The sequence below is a fragment of the Pan troglodytes genome, chromosome 1, assembly GCF_028858775.2.
Source record: "Pan troglodytes isolate AG18354 chromosome 1, NHGRI_mPanTro3-v2.0_pri, whole genome shotgun sequence".
NCBI lineage: Eukaryota > Metazoa > Chordata > Mammalia > Primates > Hominidae > Pan > Pan troglodytes.
The window spans coordinates 107,040,718-107,054,902 of NC_072398.2; the positions used below are offsets into that span (position 1 = coordinate 107,040,718).

A 14,185-nucleotide genomic window follows, 5' to 3' on the forward strand; every position below is an offset into this window, starting at 1 on the left:
TTGGGTGTGCATAGACACTGAGGTTGAGTGGTGTCTTTGGGCATTTTGAGCATTGACACCAAAGTTCCAGCATCAAATATTAGAATATCAAGCAGCCAGATGGATCACCTGAGGTCAGGAGTTCACGACCAGCCTGACTAGCATGGTGAAACCCCATCTCTACTAAATACAAAAAAATTAGCCAGGCATGATGGTGCATGCCTGTAATCTGAGCTACTTGGGAGGCTGAGACAGGAGAATCGCTTGTGTACCTGGGAGGTGGAGGTTGCAGTGAGCTGAGATCACACCATTGCACTCCAGCCTGGGCAACGAGAGCAAAACTCTATCCCCTCGCAAAAATAAATAAATAAAAATAAAAGAATATCAAGCAGCCAAAGAAGCAGGAAAACATGACACATAATGAAGAATCTAATAATCTAGTTGAAATTGACAGACATGTTGGAAATAGAAGAAAAGGACATTAGAGCAGTTAGTATAATTGTATTTTAATTAAATGGGGAGGTTGAAGATTTTTTAAATATCAAATTCTGTAAATAAAAAGTATGATTTACAGTCTGAAATGGAAGAAGGCAGTGGATTAAACATTGCAGAAGAGAAGATTATTGAACTAGAAGGAATAGAAGTTGAAACTAACATAAATGAAACACACAGTAACAAATGACTTGAAAACATAAAAAGACCATCAGCATCAAAACTTTAAACCCCCCAGTATAGGGCTAAATGGAATCCCTGAAGGGCGTGTAGAGGAGAAGAGAGACAAAGATATTTAAAACATACTGGATGAAAGATTTAGAAGCTCCATGGAAACCATAAACTTCAAATATTACAGAAATATGATTATTCTAAGAACAAGAAACATGAAGAAAACTTCACCAAGGAATGCCTTAATCAAATCCATCAAAACCAGTGATAAAAAGGAAATCCTAAAAGGAATAAAAAGGGAAAGAACATGTTACATACAGAGCACTAAATATAAGGATGGCATAAGATTTCTCATACAAACAAGAAGTTTGCAATAAAGAACTTAAAAAAAGAAAAACTGTCACCTACAATTCTACACCTGGCCAAATTATCTTTTAAAAATAAACATGGGAAAAAGCATTTTTGAACAGAAAACAAAATGATCTCAATTTGCAGATGGTGTGATCCTATGCATAGAAAATCCCAAATAATACCTACAGATGCAAACACACATACATGCGCACACAGAGGCCAGACACACACACACTCACACTCACATACACTACCAGAGTTAATAAGCGAATTCAGCAAACTTTCAGCAAACAATCAGTTGTGTTAGCAATGAACAATCTGAGAAGAAAATTGGCACAATGATTTCATTTATAATAGCACTGGTAAGAATAATGTGCCTGGGAATAAATTTGTTCAAGAAGGTGCAGTACTTGCACACAGACAACTACAGAACATTGCTCGAGGAGATTCAGGAAGACCTAAATCAATGGACAGACATCTTGGGTCCATGGGTTGGAAGTTGTAACATGGTTAAGATAAAAATACAACTCAAAGCAACCCACAGATTCAATACAATCCTATCAAAAAGTGGCCTTTTTTACAGGAATGCCTGAGAAGAACTTCATATTCCTAAAAAATAGTGTGTCCCCCCAAAAAAAAGCAATCTTGAAATGCAAGAAGAAACATGTTCTATTCCAAAGGTCTTTAACTGCTCTAAGCAGTACTTGGTAGTCTTCAATATATAGGCTTTCACATCTCTTTTTTTCTTCTTTTGTTTCTGCACAGGATCTCACTCTTTCACCCAGGCTGGAGTACACTGGCACAATCACAGCTCACTGCAGCATGGAATTCTCAGGCCTATGACATCCTAGGGCCTCATCCACTGATTCCTGGGACTACAGGCTCACACCACCAAACCCGGATAATTTTTCTGATTTTCAGTAGAGATGAGGGCTCACTATGTTGCCTAGGCTAGTTTCAAGCTTCTGAGATCAAGCAACCCTCCTGCCACAGCCTTCCAAAGTGCTGGGATTTGAAGCCAAGCCTGGCTGGCTTTCATGTCTTTTCTATGTAGTTTATATTTCTGGATGCCATTGAGAGTCTGGCTGGCTTTCACATATTTGCTATGTCGTTTATATTTCTTGATGTTATTGTAAATGTTTATTAAAGGAATCTTTTAAAAACTTTGTTTTGGCCAGGTGCAGTGGTCCATGCCTGTAATCCTAGCACTTTGAGAGGCCGAGGTGGGTGGATCATGAGGTCAGAAGATCGAGACCATCCTGGCTAACATGGTGAAACCCAATCTCTACTAAAAATACAAAAAAAAAATTAGCCTGGCGTGGTGGCGGGCGCCTGTAGTCCCAGATACTTGGGAGGCTGAGGCAGGAGAATGGCGTGAACCTGGGAGGTGGAGCTTGCAGTGAGCCAAGATGGTGCCACTGCACTCCAGCCTGGGAGACAGAGTGAGACTCCGTCTCAAAAAAAAAATTGTATTAAAATTATATATTTAAGGAATTACATATATATTTATATATATATAATACACATCCTTAAATTATATATATTTAAGGAATACAACCTAAGGACTACATATACATATACATAATGAACTAATGCCTACTAGGTGAGGGGCTGCCTTGTGAGCAAACCCAAGGTCCCTGGCTTATGAAGCCTTTGTCTAGAAGGATGGAGGGATCAGCAAGGTGGGCACGCAGCAGGTTCTGTCTTTGGTGTGGGCATCTGCCCACTCGGGTCTCTGGCAATACTAACCAGGCTTCACGATGGGTGAGGTGAGCTAGGAATGGGAAAGTGGATGACTTCAGATCCAGAGACTGCAGTTGTCACCTGGGGACCTGGCATAGGCGTGGAGGAGTCTCCCACTGACTTGGCCCTGGGTCAATGCCCAAACATGCACAAGGATGGGACTCTCGGCCTCAATGCTTTAGGAGCCCCCAGTCTTCTAAAGAGGGTTTGTGGTGGGGAAGAATGTTCAACAAAACAGAAGAGTTATGGGCACTCTAGCTTGGCAACGGAGAATACTTCCTTGTGCTACTAAATGGCAATATTTGACAATTATGGATGACACAATTGAGCAACAGCTTTCACTGTTTAACAAGCAGTGTCTCTGGAACACTAGGTTAGTGCTGTCGGATGTTGACTGAAAAGTCAGTGGTTTGAGCCCATCCAGTCATATTAATGTTTCTAGCTGATGTGACCTTCCATCTGAAGAGTCTCTTCCTTGGACCAAATATCTCTTAAAGCTTCTCTTCTTCTTGTCTCTTGTCTATTTTCTAAGGTGCCTCTTTGTTGCTTGGGGCAAAAAAAGTCCATTTTTAATCCATACCCAACAAACATCTACCCTTATGTATCCTGGTTTTTAGGGTTTTGAGTTTGTTTTTTGTTTTCTCAGCTTCTCATATTTGGAATACTGGAAATTCCTAAAGTGGAGAATGACAGAACGTGAATCACACCTATGGTGAAGCCACAGGTTCTGGATGAAAAACCTAATCTGCCAGGGTTTGAAGTTAAACACATTAATCTTCTGTGCCTCCATTTCTATCTGTCCAATGGGCTAAATCAGAACACTTAGGTTGTCCAGTGTTTAAATGAGCAGTGCAGGAAAAGCCTGGAGCCAATGCCTCCAGCTTTTCTCACTATATGTTTGCTAACATTTTATATATTTTTACAGTCCATGATCTGCTGAAGATTTTTAATAATTTGATATGAATGGAAGCAGATGGTATATACTCTTTTTTTTTTTGCGGGGCAACAGCTTTTTTCACTTGCATAATTACTTTGAGATTTATCCATGTTGTGTATATCAGGAATTAATTTCATTTTATTGCTGTGTATTCAATTATGTGAATTTACTGCAATTGGTGTATCCATTCACCATTTCAACATTGAGTTGTTTCTCTTCTGCAAAATGTCTTCCTGCTTACCTGGTGAGAATCAAATGTTTGTGCAACTGCGTTATAATGCATATATATAGATATATAGATGACAAAATATAATTAACAAAGAAAGTACTGGCCGGGCATGGTGGCTCACACCTGTAATCCCAGCACTTTGAGAGGCCAAGGTGGGCAGATCACCCGAGGTCAGGAGTTCAAGACCAGCCTGACCAACATGGAGAAACCCTGTCTCTACTAAAAATACAAAATAAGCCAGGCATGGCGGCGCATGCCTGTAATCCCAGCTACTTGGGAGGCTGAGGCAGGAGAATCACTTGAACCTGGGAGGTGGAGGTTGCGGTGAGCCGAGATCGCCCCATTGCACTCCAGCCTGGACGACAAGAGCAAAACTCCATCTCAAAAAAAAGAAAGTACTGATCTGGCACAGTGGCTCATGCCTGTCATCCCAACACTTTGGAAGGTCGAGGTAGGAGGATCACTAGAGCCCAAGAGTTAGAGACCAGACTGGGCAACATAGCAAGACCCCCATATCTACAAAAAACTGAAAATTAACTAGGCATGGTGGTAGTTCCAGTTCCTCAGGAGGCTGAGGCCGAGGGTTGCTTGAGCCCAAGAGTCAGAGACTGCAGTGAGCTGATCGCACGACAGCACTCCAGCCTGGGCAAGAGAGAGGCCCACCTCTTAAAAAAATTAATTCATTTTTTCAAAAGGCATTGATGGATCTAGAAGAATAAATAAATGTTTTAAAATTTTTTCTTAGAAAAGAAAGTATTATTAATTGTCAGTCTGGATAAAAAAATAGAAACTTGTTTTAATGTAGAATTTCTTTCCCTCAGTCATGAACACCACATTTCCTTCATTTGTTCCTTCTCATAATCAAGAATCATCTTTGCCACTCAGGGGAGTGATCTGGGCTGTTCTGGCTCTCAGAAAAGCTTTTATTTGTTTGAGACAATTCTTGGACTAAGAATTTTGACAGTATATTAAACTGCCCACTAGGTGGCAGAGCTGAGTCAACCGTATTTCTGAATTGTGTAAGAAATAATTTCTCAGAAAAGGGGAAGTTGGGTTGAGCACACAATGTCCCATCTCCCTCATACTTATAAACACCAACGCAGTCCAATTTTCTTCTCACAGAAAAACAAACCACCACCTCTCGCCTCCTTCCCGTCCCTGCTCTGATACATATTTGGGCCACAGGCTTTGAGGAGGGACAAATATGATACAGTTTAGCATAAGAAACTGAGGTTGAGGTGTCAAGTCTAATAGTAATAAGAAATAATACTAGGATCTGAATTACTGGTATATTCTATCCAGAGACATAACCCAATCTATCAATTCAATCAATCTATCTCTATATGTATGTGTGTGTGTGTCTGTGTGTGTGTGTGTGTGTGTGTGTATATATATATATATATTTTTTTTTTTTTTGACATGGCAATTCAAGCCATCCTCCCACCTCAGCCTTCCGAGGAGCTGGGACTACAGGCGTGCACCATCACACACAGCTAATTTTTTTTATTTTTAGTAGAGACAGGGTTTACCCATGTTGCCCAGGCTGGTCTCGAAGTTGTGAGCTCAAGTGATCCGCCTGCCTCAGCCTCCCAAAATGCTGGGATTACAAGCGTGAGCCACTGCACCTGGCCTCAATTTATATTTAATAATATATTTATTCTGTGAAATGTACTCTAAGAGATGCTAGGAAGAATACAAAGATAAAAAAGGGCATAGTTTCTATTCTCTAGGAATTAATTAGGAGAGAAAAGGCACTTTACGTGTTAGTGCTATGTAAGAAATATAAATGTGCTATGGAGTATTCCAAAGAGAATGAAAAAATATTTGATTGTAAGGTAAAAGATGAGGGGATTGGCTGGGCATGGTGGCTCATACCTATAATCCCAGCACTTTGAGAAGCTGAGGCGGGTGGATCGCTTGAGCTCAGGAGTTCAAGACCAGCCTAGGCTACATGGTGAAACCCTGTCTCTACAAGTTTTTTTTTCTTTTCTTTCTTTTTTTTAAGTTAGCCGGGTGTGGTTGCATGCCCCTGTAGTCCCAGCTACTCGGGAGGCTGAGGTGGCAGGACTGTTTGAACCTGGGAGATCGAGGCTACAGTGAGCCATGATAGCACCACTGTACTCCAGCCTGGGTAACAGAGTGAGACTCTATCTAAAAAAAAAAAAAAAAAGTTGAGGGGATTGGGAAGCAAGAAATGTTTTTGGTTTTGCTTTGTTGCTTTGAGATAGAGTCTCACCCTGTCACCCAGGCTGGAGTGCAGCAGCATGATCTCAGCTCACTGCAACCTCCACCTCCGGGGTTCAAGCAATTCTCCTGCTTCAGCCTCCCGAGTAGCTGGGATTACAGGCACCTGCCACCATGTCCTGCTAATTTTTGTATTTTTAGTAGAGATGGGGTTTCACCGTGTTGGCCAGGCTGGTCTCAAACTCCTGACCTCAGGTGATCCACCCACCTCAGCCTCTCAAAGTGCTGGGATTACAGGCGTGAGCCACTGCGCCCAGCCAAGAAAGGTTTAATAGAGGAAAAATTATTTGGCTGTCTACAGAAGAGTGGGTAAAATTTCAAAAAGCAGAGATGGGGAAGGACAGGCACTCCAGGTACAAGGAAAAATGTAAGCAGGGACATAAAGACAGAGAAGGATATATTAAGGGAACACTGAGTGCTCAGTTTTGGCTGAAGCATAGGGTACATATATGAGGAAATAGTGGGAAATGAATGAGAAAATCTGGTTGAGGACATTTCGTGAAGTCTTAAATGCCAGGTTGAAGCATTTAAATGTGATTCAGTAAGCAATACATTTTGCATTATTATAGGAACACACAGGAACTCAATTCTGTGAGATTAATCTAGTGATGTTCTATAGATTACAGCAGGAAAATCAGTTAAAAGCTATTAAAGTAATCTAGGCAAAAGTAACAAAAACATGAACCAGAATGGTGGCAGTAGAATAAGAAACAGGAGACAGGTGCTAGAAACACTAGAAAGACGGCTCTATAGAATTCAGCAGTTGACTGGATGTGGGGCATGACAGAGAGGAAGGAATTACAGGCAATCCCTGGATTTTAAGCCTTTATAACTTGGGGAATATATAATGGTTCTATTAAAACAAACAAGGGGGCTGGAGGCAGTGGCTCATACCTATGATACTAGCACTTTGGGAGGCCAAGGTGGAATGATCCCTTGAGCCCAGGAGTTTGAGACCAGCCTAGGCAACAAAATGAGATCCCATCTGTACCAAAAATTAAAGAATTAGCTGGGCATGGTGGCATATGCCTGTGGTCCTAGCTACTTGGGAGGCTGAGGCAGGAGGATCCCTTGAGCGCGGGAGTTCAAGATTGCAGTATGCTATGATCCCTGATCCCACCAGTGCAATCCAACCTGTGTGACAGAGCGAGACCTTGTCTCAAAAAGAAAGAAAGAAAAAGGGGGGAAAAAAAAAGGCCGGGCGCGGTGGCTCACGCCTGTAATCCCAGCACTTTGGGAGGCCGAGGCGGGCGGATCACCTAGGTCAGGAGTTCGAAACCAGCCTCAACATGGAGAAACCCAGTCTCTACTAAAAATACAAAATTAGCCGGGCGTGGTGCTGCATGCCTGTAATCCCAGCTACTTGGGAGGCTGAGGCAGGAGAATTGCTTGAACCTGGGAGGCGGAGGTTGCGGTGAGCTGAGATCACGCCATTGCACTCCAACCTGGGCAACAAGAGCGAAACTCCGTCTCAAAAAAAAAACAAGGCAAAGAAATGGGTTTGACCACCAGGGAAAGATTATGAATTCATTACTAGACAAGCTGAATTTGAGATACCAGCTGGAACTTTGGAGACAGGCTAAAGGTATAGCATAGATTTAAAGTCATTTACACAGAGTGATGTACAGACAGTCAAACTGAAAAGTGAAACTTCAAGAAAGAAAAGGAGAGGGCCCAGGACAAGCCCTTAAGAAGAATTTTCAGGGAGTAGAAAAAAAAAGAATTGTTAGCAAAGGAGAAAAGGATGAAGTCCAAAAGTCAAGATTTAAGTGTTTAAAATTTTAAAACGTGGCAGTTTCCAAATCATATAGAAGTCAAAAGGAATAAAGCCTATAAAAAGTACTCTGACTGGCCGGGCGCAGTGGCTATTGCCTGTAATTCCAGCACTCTGGGAGGCCAAGGCAAGTGGATCGCCTGAGGTCAGGAGTTCCAGACCAGCCTGGCCAGCATGGTGAAACCCCATCTCTACTGAAAATACAAAAATTAGCCGGGCGTGGTGGCACGTGCCTGTAATCCCAGCTACTCAGGAAGCTGAGGCAGGAGAATTGCTTGAAGCCAGGAGGCGGAAGTTGCAGTGAGCCAAGATCGCGCCATTGCGCTCCAGCCTGGGCAACAGAGTGAGACCCTGTCTCAAAAAAAAAAAAAAAACACCCTACGTTGATTTTGCCAGGTATGGTGGCTCATGCCTGTAATCCCAGCACTTCGGGAGGTCGAGGTGGGTGGATCACTTGAGGTAAGGAGCTTAAGACGAGCCTGACCAACATGATGAAACCTGGTATCTATTAAAAATCAAAAATTAGCTGGGCGTGGTAGCACACATCTGTAATCCCAGCTACTTGGGAGGCTGAGGCAGGAGAATTGCATGAACCCAGGAGGCAGAAGTTGCAGTGAGCCAAGATCGCACCAATGCACTCCAGCCTGGGTGACAGAGCAAGACTCCATTTCAAAAAAAAAGGAAAAGAAAAGAAAAACTACTCCAATTTCCGCTGGAGACCTTGAAGAAAATAGTTTCAGAGAGACCAGAAGGCAGACTACAAAGGGACAAGCTCAGTCCACAGAAAAAGCTGATACAGGTTATTCTCTTAAGAAATTTGACAGTAAAAGAAGAATACCGCCTGGGCACAGTGGCTCACGACTGTAATCTCAACACTTTGGGAGGCCAAAGTGGGTGGATCATTTAAGGCTAGGAGTTCAAGACCGGCTTGGCCAACATGGTGAAACCCCATCTCTACTAAAAATACAAAAATTAGTCGGGCTTGGTGATGGGCACCTGTAAACCCAGCTACTCAGGAGGCTGAGGCAGAAGAATCGCTTAAACCCAGGAGGCGGAGGCTGCAGTGAGCCGAGATCCAGCCACTGCACTCCAGCCTGGGTGACAGACTGAGACTGTCTCAAAAAAAAAAAAACTGTAATAACATGAGAAGGGAAATAAGATATTTTTATCACACATAAAGGCAACTTTAAGAACTATGGCCCAGCACAGTGGCTCACGCCTGTAATCCCAGCACTTTGGGAGGCCAAGGTGGGTGGATCACTTGAGGTCAGGCGTTCAAGACCAGCCTGGCCAATGCCTGTAATCCCAACTACTCTGGAGGCAGAGGAGAATCGTTTGAACCTGGGAGGCAGAGGTTGCAGTGAGCCAAGATCGTGCCATTGCACTCCAGCCTGAGTGACAGAGTGAGACTCTATATAAAAAATAAATAGATAAAGCTGGGCATGGTGGCTCAAACCTGTAATCCCAGCATTTTGGGAGGCCAAGGCAAGTGGATCACCTGAGGTCAGAAGTTCAAGACCAGCCTGGCCAAAACGGTGAAACCCCACCTCTACTAAAAATACAAAAAATTAGCTGGGCATGGTGGTGGGTGCCTATAATCCCAGCTACTAGGGAGGCTGAGACAGGAGAATCACTTGAACCTGGGAGGTGGAGGTTGCAGCGAGCCGAGATCACGCCACCGCACTCCAGCCTGGGTGAGAGTAAGACCTTGTCTCAAAAGTAAATAGATAAGTAAATAAAGCTAATTACAAAAAAAAGAAAGAAAAGAAAAAGAACTACCTTTAGGAAGTTATTGTAAGGGCCTTCAGAAAAGAAAAAAAAACTTTTTTGTTTTTTTTTTTTTGAGACGGAGTTTTGCTCTTGTTGCCCAGGCTGGAGTGCAATCTTGACTCACTGCAACCTCCACCTCCCAGGTTCAAGCTATTCTCTTGCCTCAGCCTCCCGAGTAACTGGGATTACAGGCATGCGCCACCACACCTGGCTAATTTTGTATTATTAGTAGAGACGGGGTTTCTCCTTGTTGGTCAGGCTGGTCTCAAACTCCTGACCTCAGTTGATCTGCCTGCCTCGACCTCCCAAAATGCTGGGATTAGAGGCGTGAGCCACCACGCCCAGCCAAAAAGAACTATCTTAAATGAGCCTACAATACCTCCAAACAAGTTAATTCAGCCCCTCTCCCCATCTTGCCATGACATTGGACAAGACTGAGATCTCTATCCTTTGCTTATCATGGTAGAAAAATTGATCTCAGTAAACACGAAATGTGGGCTTCCAGATGAGATATTTTTAAAAGTTAAAACTAAATTAACAAACAAGATTGGACATGGTGGCTCATATCTATAATTCCAGCACTTTGGGAGGCCAAGGTGGGTGGATAGCTTGAGCCCAGGTGTTCCAGACCAGCCTAGGCAACATGGCAAGACTCCATCTCTACCAAAATATATGAAAATTAGCCCGGCATGTGCCTGTAGTCCCAGCTGACTCAAGAGGCCAAGGTGGAACGATCACCTCAGCCCTGGAGGTTGAGGTTACAGTGAGACATGGTCATGTCACTGCACTCCAGCCTGGTGATGAAGTAAGACCCTTTCTCAAAAAAAAAAAAATTAGCTGGGTATGGTATATGTTCCTAGTAGTTCCCGCTACTGAGCTATGCTTGTGCCACTGTACTCCAGTCTGGGCAACAACAAAATAAACAAATAGATAATAAAGAGAATCCTGGGTTTGGAGAGTGGCTCCACCAGATACTAGCTTATGTCCCAGGTCAAGTCACTTAACCAAAATAAGAACTGGTTTAAAAAAAAATAAAAGACTGCTACAGTCCCATTTAACTCTAAAATTCTCTGAGTCTTGCCCTGAATCCTTTATTAGACTATTGTGAGAATCAAACAAGATACTGTGTATCAAAGCACTGAGAGCCAAGACAACACATTTTTATAGTACATACTTTTAGACAGACATGGGCGGGTTCAAGATCTTGCTCTACTTACAAAATCTGTGACCTCAGGCAAATTACTTCACTTCTGAGCCTGACTGAACCAACACCGAGTCACAAGGTTATTGAGAGAATTAAATGAAACAATCTAACCTCAAATACTTTCTAGAACAACATGACAGATGACCTTATAAATATCACTGACATAATTATATAAAAGACTTGGTTCATTATAGGTGCTTAATAAATGGCAATTACTTAAAAAGTCACTTGGAACTCTAACATGCTATACAATTTCTTTTTTTTTTTTTTTTGAGATGGAGTCTCACTTTGTCGCCCAGGCTGGAGTGCAGTGGTGAGATCTCGGCTCACTGCAAGCTCCGCCTCCCAGGTTCACGCCATTCTCCTGCCTCAGCCTCCCAAGTAGCTGGGACTATAGGCGCCCGCCACCACACCCGGCTAATTTTTTGTATTTTTAGTAGAGACGGGGTTTCACCGTGTTAGCCAGGATGGTCTCAATCTCCTGACTTCGTGATTTGCCTGCCTCAGCCTCCCAAAGTGGTGGGATTACAGGCGTGAGCCACCGCGCCCAGCCTTTTTTTTTTTTTTTTTTTAAAGAGAGATGGGGTCTCACTACAATGCCCGGGGTGATCTTCTTGAATTCCTGGCCTCAAGTGATCTTCCCATTTCAGCCTCCCAAAGTGCTGGGATTACAGGCATGAGCCACCACACCTGGCTTACAATTGTTAATTGATTCTTATTGATCTATGACTTGGGGCAGTCTTCAAACTCTTAATTTGCCTCTAAATTCCTTAGGGAAAAAATTGAAAGGGAAAAGGGTGCCTATAATCCCAGCACTTTGGGAGGCCGAGGTAGGCGGACTGCTTGAGCAGGAGTTTGAGACCAGCCTGGCCAACATGGTGAAACCCCATCTCTACCAAAAATACAAAAATTACCTAGGCGTGGTGGAGCACATCTGTAGTCCCAGCTACTCGGGAGGCTGAGGTGGGAGAATCACTTGAGCCTGGGATGCGGAGGTTTCAGTGAGCCAAGTGACACTGCATTCCAACCTGGTTGAGAGTTGGATGTCTTAAGATGTCCCATATTACCACCACCCTGATCCATCACTAGCCACCATCTTTCCTATTCCCTCAAAATGTATGTAGTTAAGATTTAACAATATTTAACAATATTGACTATGTAGTTAACAATATTGATTCATATATTTGTCAGCATTTTGATGTTTGATAGTTACACTTTCATACCCATCAAACTAAACGTTCTCCCAGAAGCCACAATTTTGAACTTTTAAAATTACTTCAGTCAGGCCAGGCACGGTGGCTCACGCCTGTAATCCCAGCACTTTGGGAGGCCAAGGCGGGTGGATCACCTGAGGTCAGGAGTTCGAGACCATCTTGGGCAACATGGTGAAACCCCATCTCTACTAAAAATACAAAAATTAGCTGGGCGTGGTGATGCATGCCTGTAATGCCAGGTACTCAGGAGGCTGAGGCGGAGAATCGCTCTAACCCAGGAGGCAGAGGTTGCAGTGAGCTGGGGTCAGGCCACTGCACTCCAGCCTAGGCAACAGAGCAAGATTCCACCTTAAAAAAAAATTACTTCAGTCAGAGTTCCACCTCCTCTGCTCCCAGTAACTCAATCAATATTGTTAACCAACTGAAAACACCTCAAGCCTAGCTGGTTAAGTTTCTAGAACAGGGTGCCGCCTCAAACACACCCTAAGGATCAACATGTTCCTGGGGTTTCATGCATGTGTGTGTTTTCCAAGAGACTCATGATGCCTATTCTTGAGCTTGCTTAATATTGGGGTTGAGTTGTAACTCTCGTTAGCCTTAGGGTGTCAATCCAGCTAGGCTGTCTGAGGAAGGAAGAAGGCTCTTTAACAGCAATGAATAGGTTTTGTTTTTTTTTTTTTTTTTTTTTGCTGATTGGGTAGGGTTTCAATATACTTGAATGCTTCTTAATTACCTCCCCATCTCAATCTTGGGACATTATCTTCCTCTTTCCAGCACAAGGAATTAAATAATAATCTTCTGATACCCCAGCACAGATATAGGAAGGGTCTATGAATCAAAAGGAGGAAGAATCCCTGCACTTTTGCATACAGGTTTTTCCTATTACATTTAAGAGTAAGTTCTCAGTACTCAGCTCCTAAAGCATCTCACAGCCAGCAGGGGAAAATCCATCTGACAGCTGGCCAAACGAAACCAACAAAGAATGAAGACAGAGGGTAGGGTCTCTTCTGGCTTGAATTTATAGTGCTCTGTTGACCGATCTTTCTTCTCTTTTCCTTCTTACTGTTTTCTAAACCGTTTAGGGAAAAACCTTTGAAAATATTTTTTAAAATTGTTCCTTCAAACAGGTGTGTGGCCATCTCTCCACTGAAAATTTGGATATAAACAAGAGGACTTTCTCACTTTTAACCAGATTTATGGATGTACATTTGATTTAGTGAGCTGGGAGAGGGGATGGAGACAAGAAAGAGTGAACATAACTGGAAAAAAGTGAAAAGAGTGAAGCATCCTTTTTTTCCCCCTTTTCCTTTTCCTCCAGAAGCAGGTAGGAAGTGGGAGATAATGAGCGCCTGGACACACCTCACTAAAGAGGTAATGAGGTAAATGGGGAACATAGACAAAGTGTTCCCCAACTTTGCAGGTAGAAATTGAAGAGATGACAGGATAAGCAACAGGATGTAAACACGCCCCTCCTATTTCCGTTCCACAGAACAGAGAGAACAGAAGAGAGGGTACAAGCTGGGGGTGGGTGACGAACAGCACAGGCACGCAGCCCCCAGCCCTAGCCCCAAGGGACTGGAACGGGAAGGAGAAGACATCAGTCCTACACACACAATGAGGCCTGAAAGTTCTCCTTTCCCTCAGAGACGGTGGTGTTTTTTATACTTAATAGGGATGGGGGGCAAGAGAAGGACAAAGGGCTGTTCCTGAACAGTAACACCAAGCATTCTGCGCTCCACAGCCCCAAACCTGAAAGTATTCTTGGAGCTATGGGATTTTCACACACTTGCTATTTATGAGCCAGGAATAACGACAGGCTCTAAAGTAACTGCACTGGCTAAGACTAGGCATGAAATTCCCTCATAAGCACATTTTCCTTTTACCTCAAAACACCGCTCTCAGACCAGAAACGTCCACACCCGCCCTCCGATGGCCTGTCGCCCTGGCTAGGTTTTAGGGTCAATGGGATCCTCCTTCCACTGGACCCGGGAGAAGACGCTCAACAGCCCCCTCCTTCCCCTCCTTCCTCTCCTTCCCCCCTCCCTGTGCCGCTCCAGAGCGCAACAACCATTTTCCC

General features: G+C 43.5%; 1 protein-coding gene across 1 annotated transcript in view; it reads right to left on the reverse strand.

Moving 5' to 3' along the window:
- Positions 1 to 368: 368 nt before the first annotated feature.
- The window catches only part of LOC129137513 (myomegalin-like), a 50,654-nt gene continuing 36,837 nt past the window's right edge, over positions 369 to 14,185 (reverse strand). Inside the window, exon 14 of the mRNA XM_063815427.1 lies at positions 369 to 923. Within this exon, the coding sequence (XP_063671497.1) occupies positions 824 to 923 (100 nt within the window). The 3' untranslated portion in view covers positions 369 to 823. The remainder of the gene's footprint in view (positions 924 to 14,185) is intronic.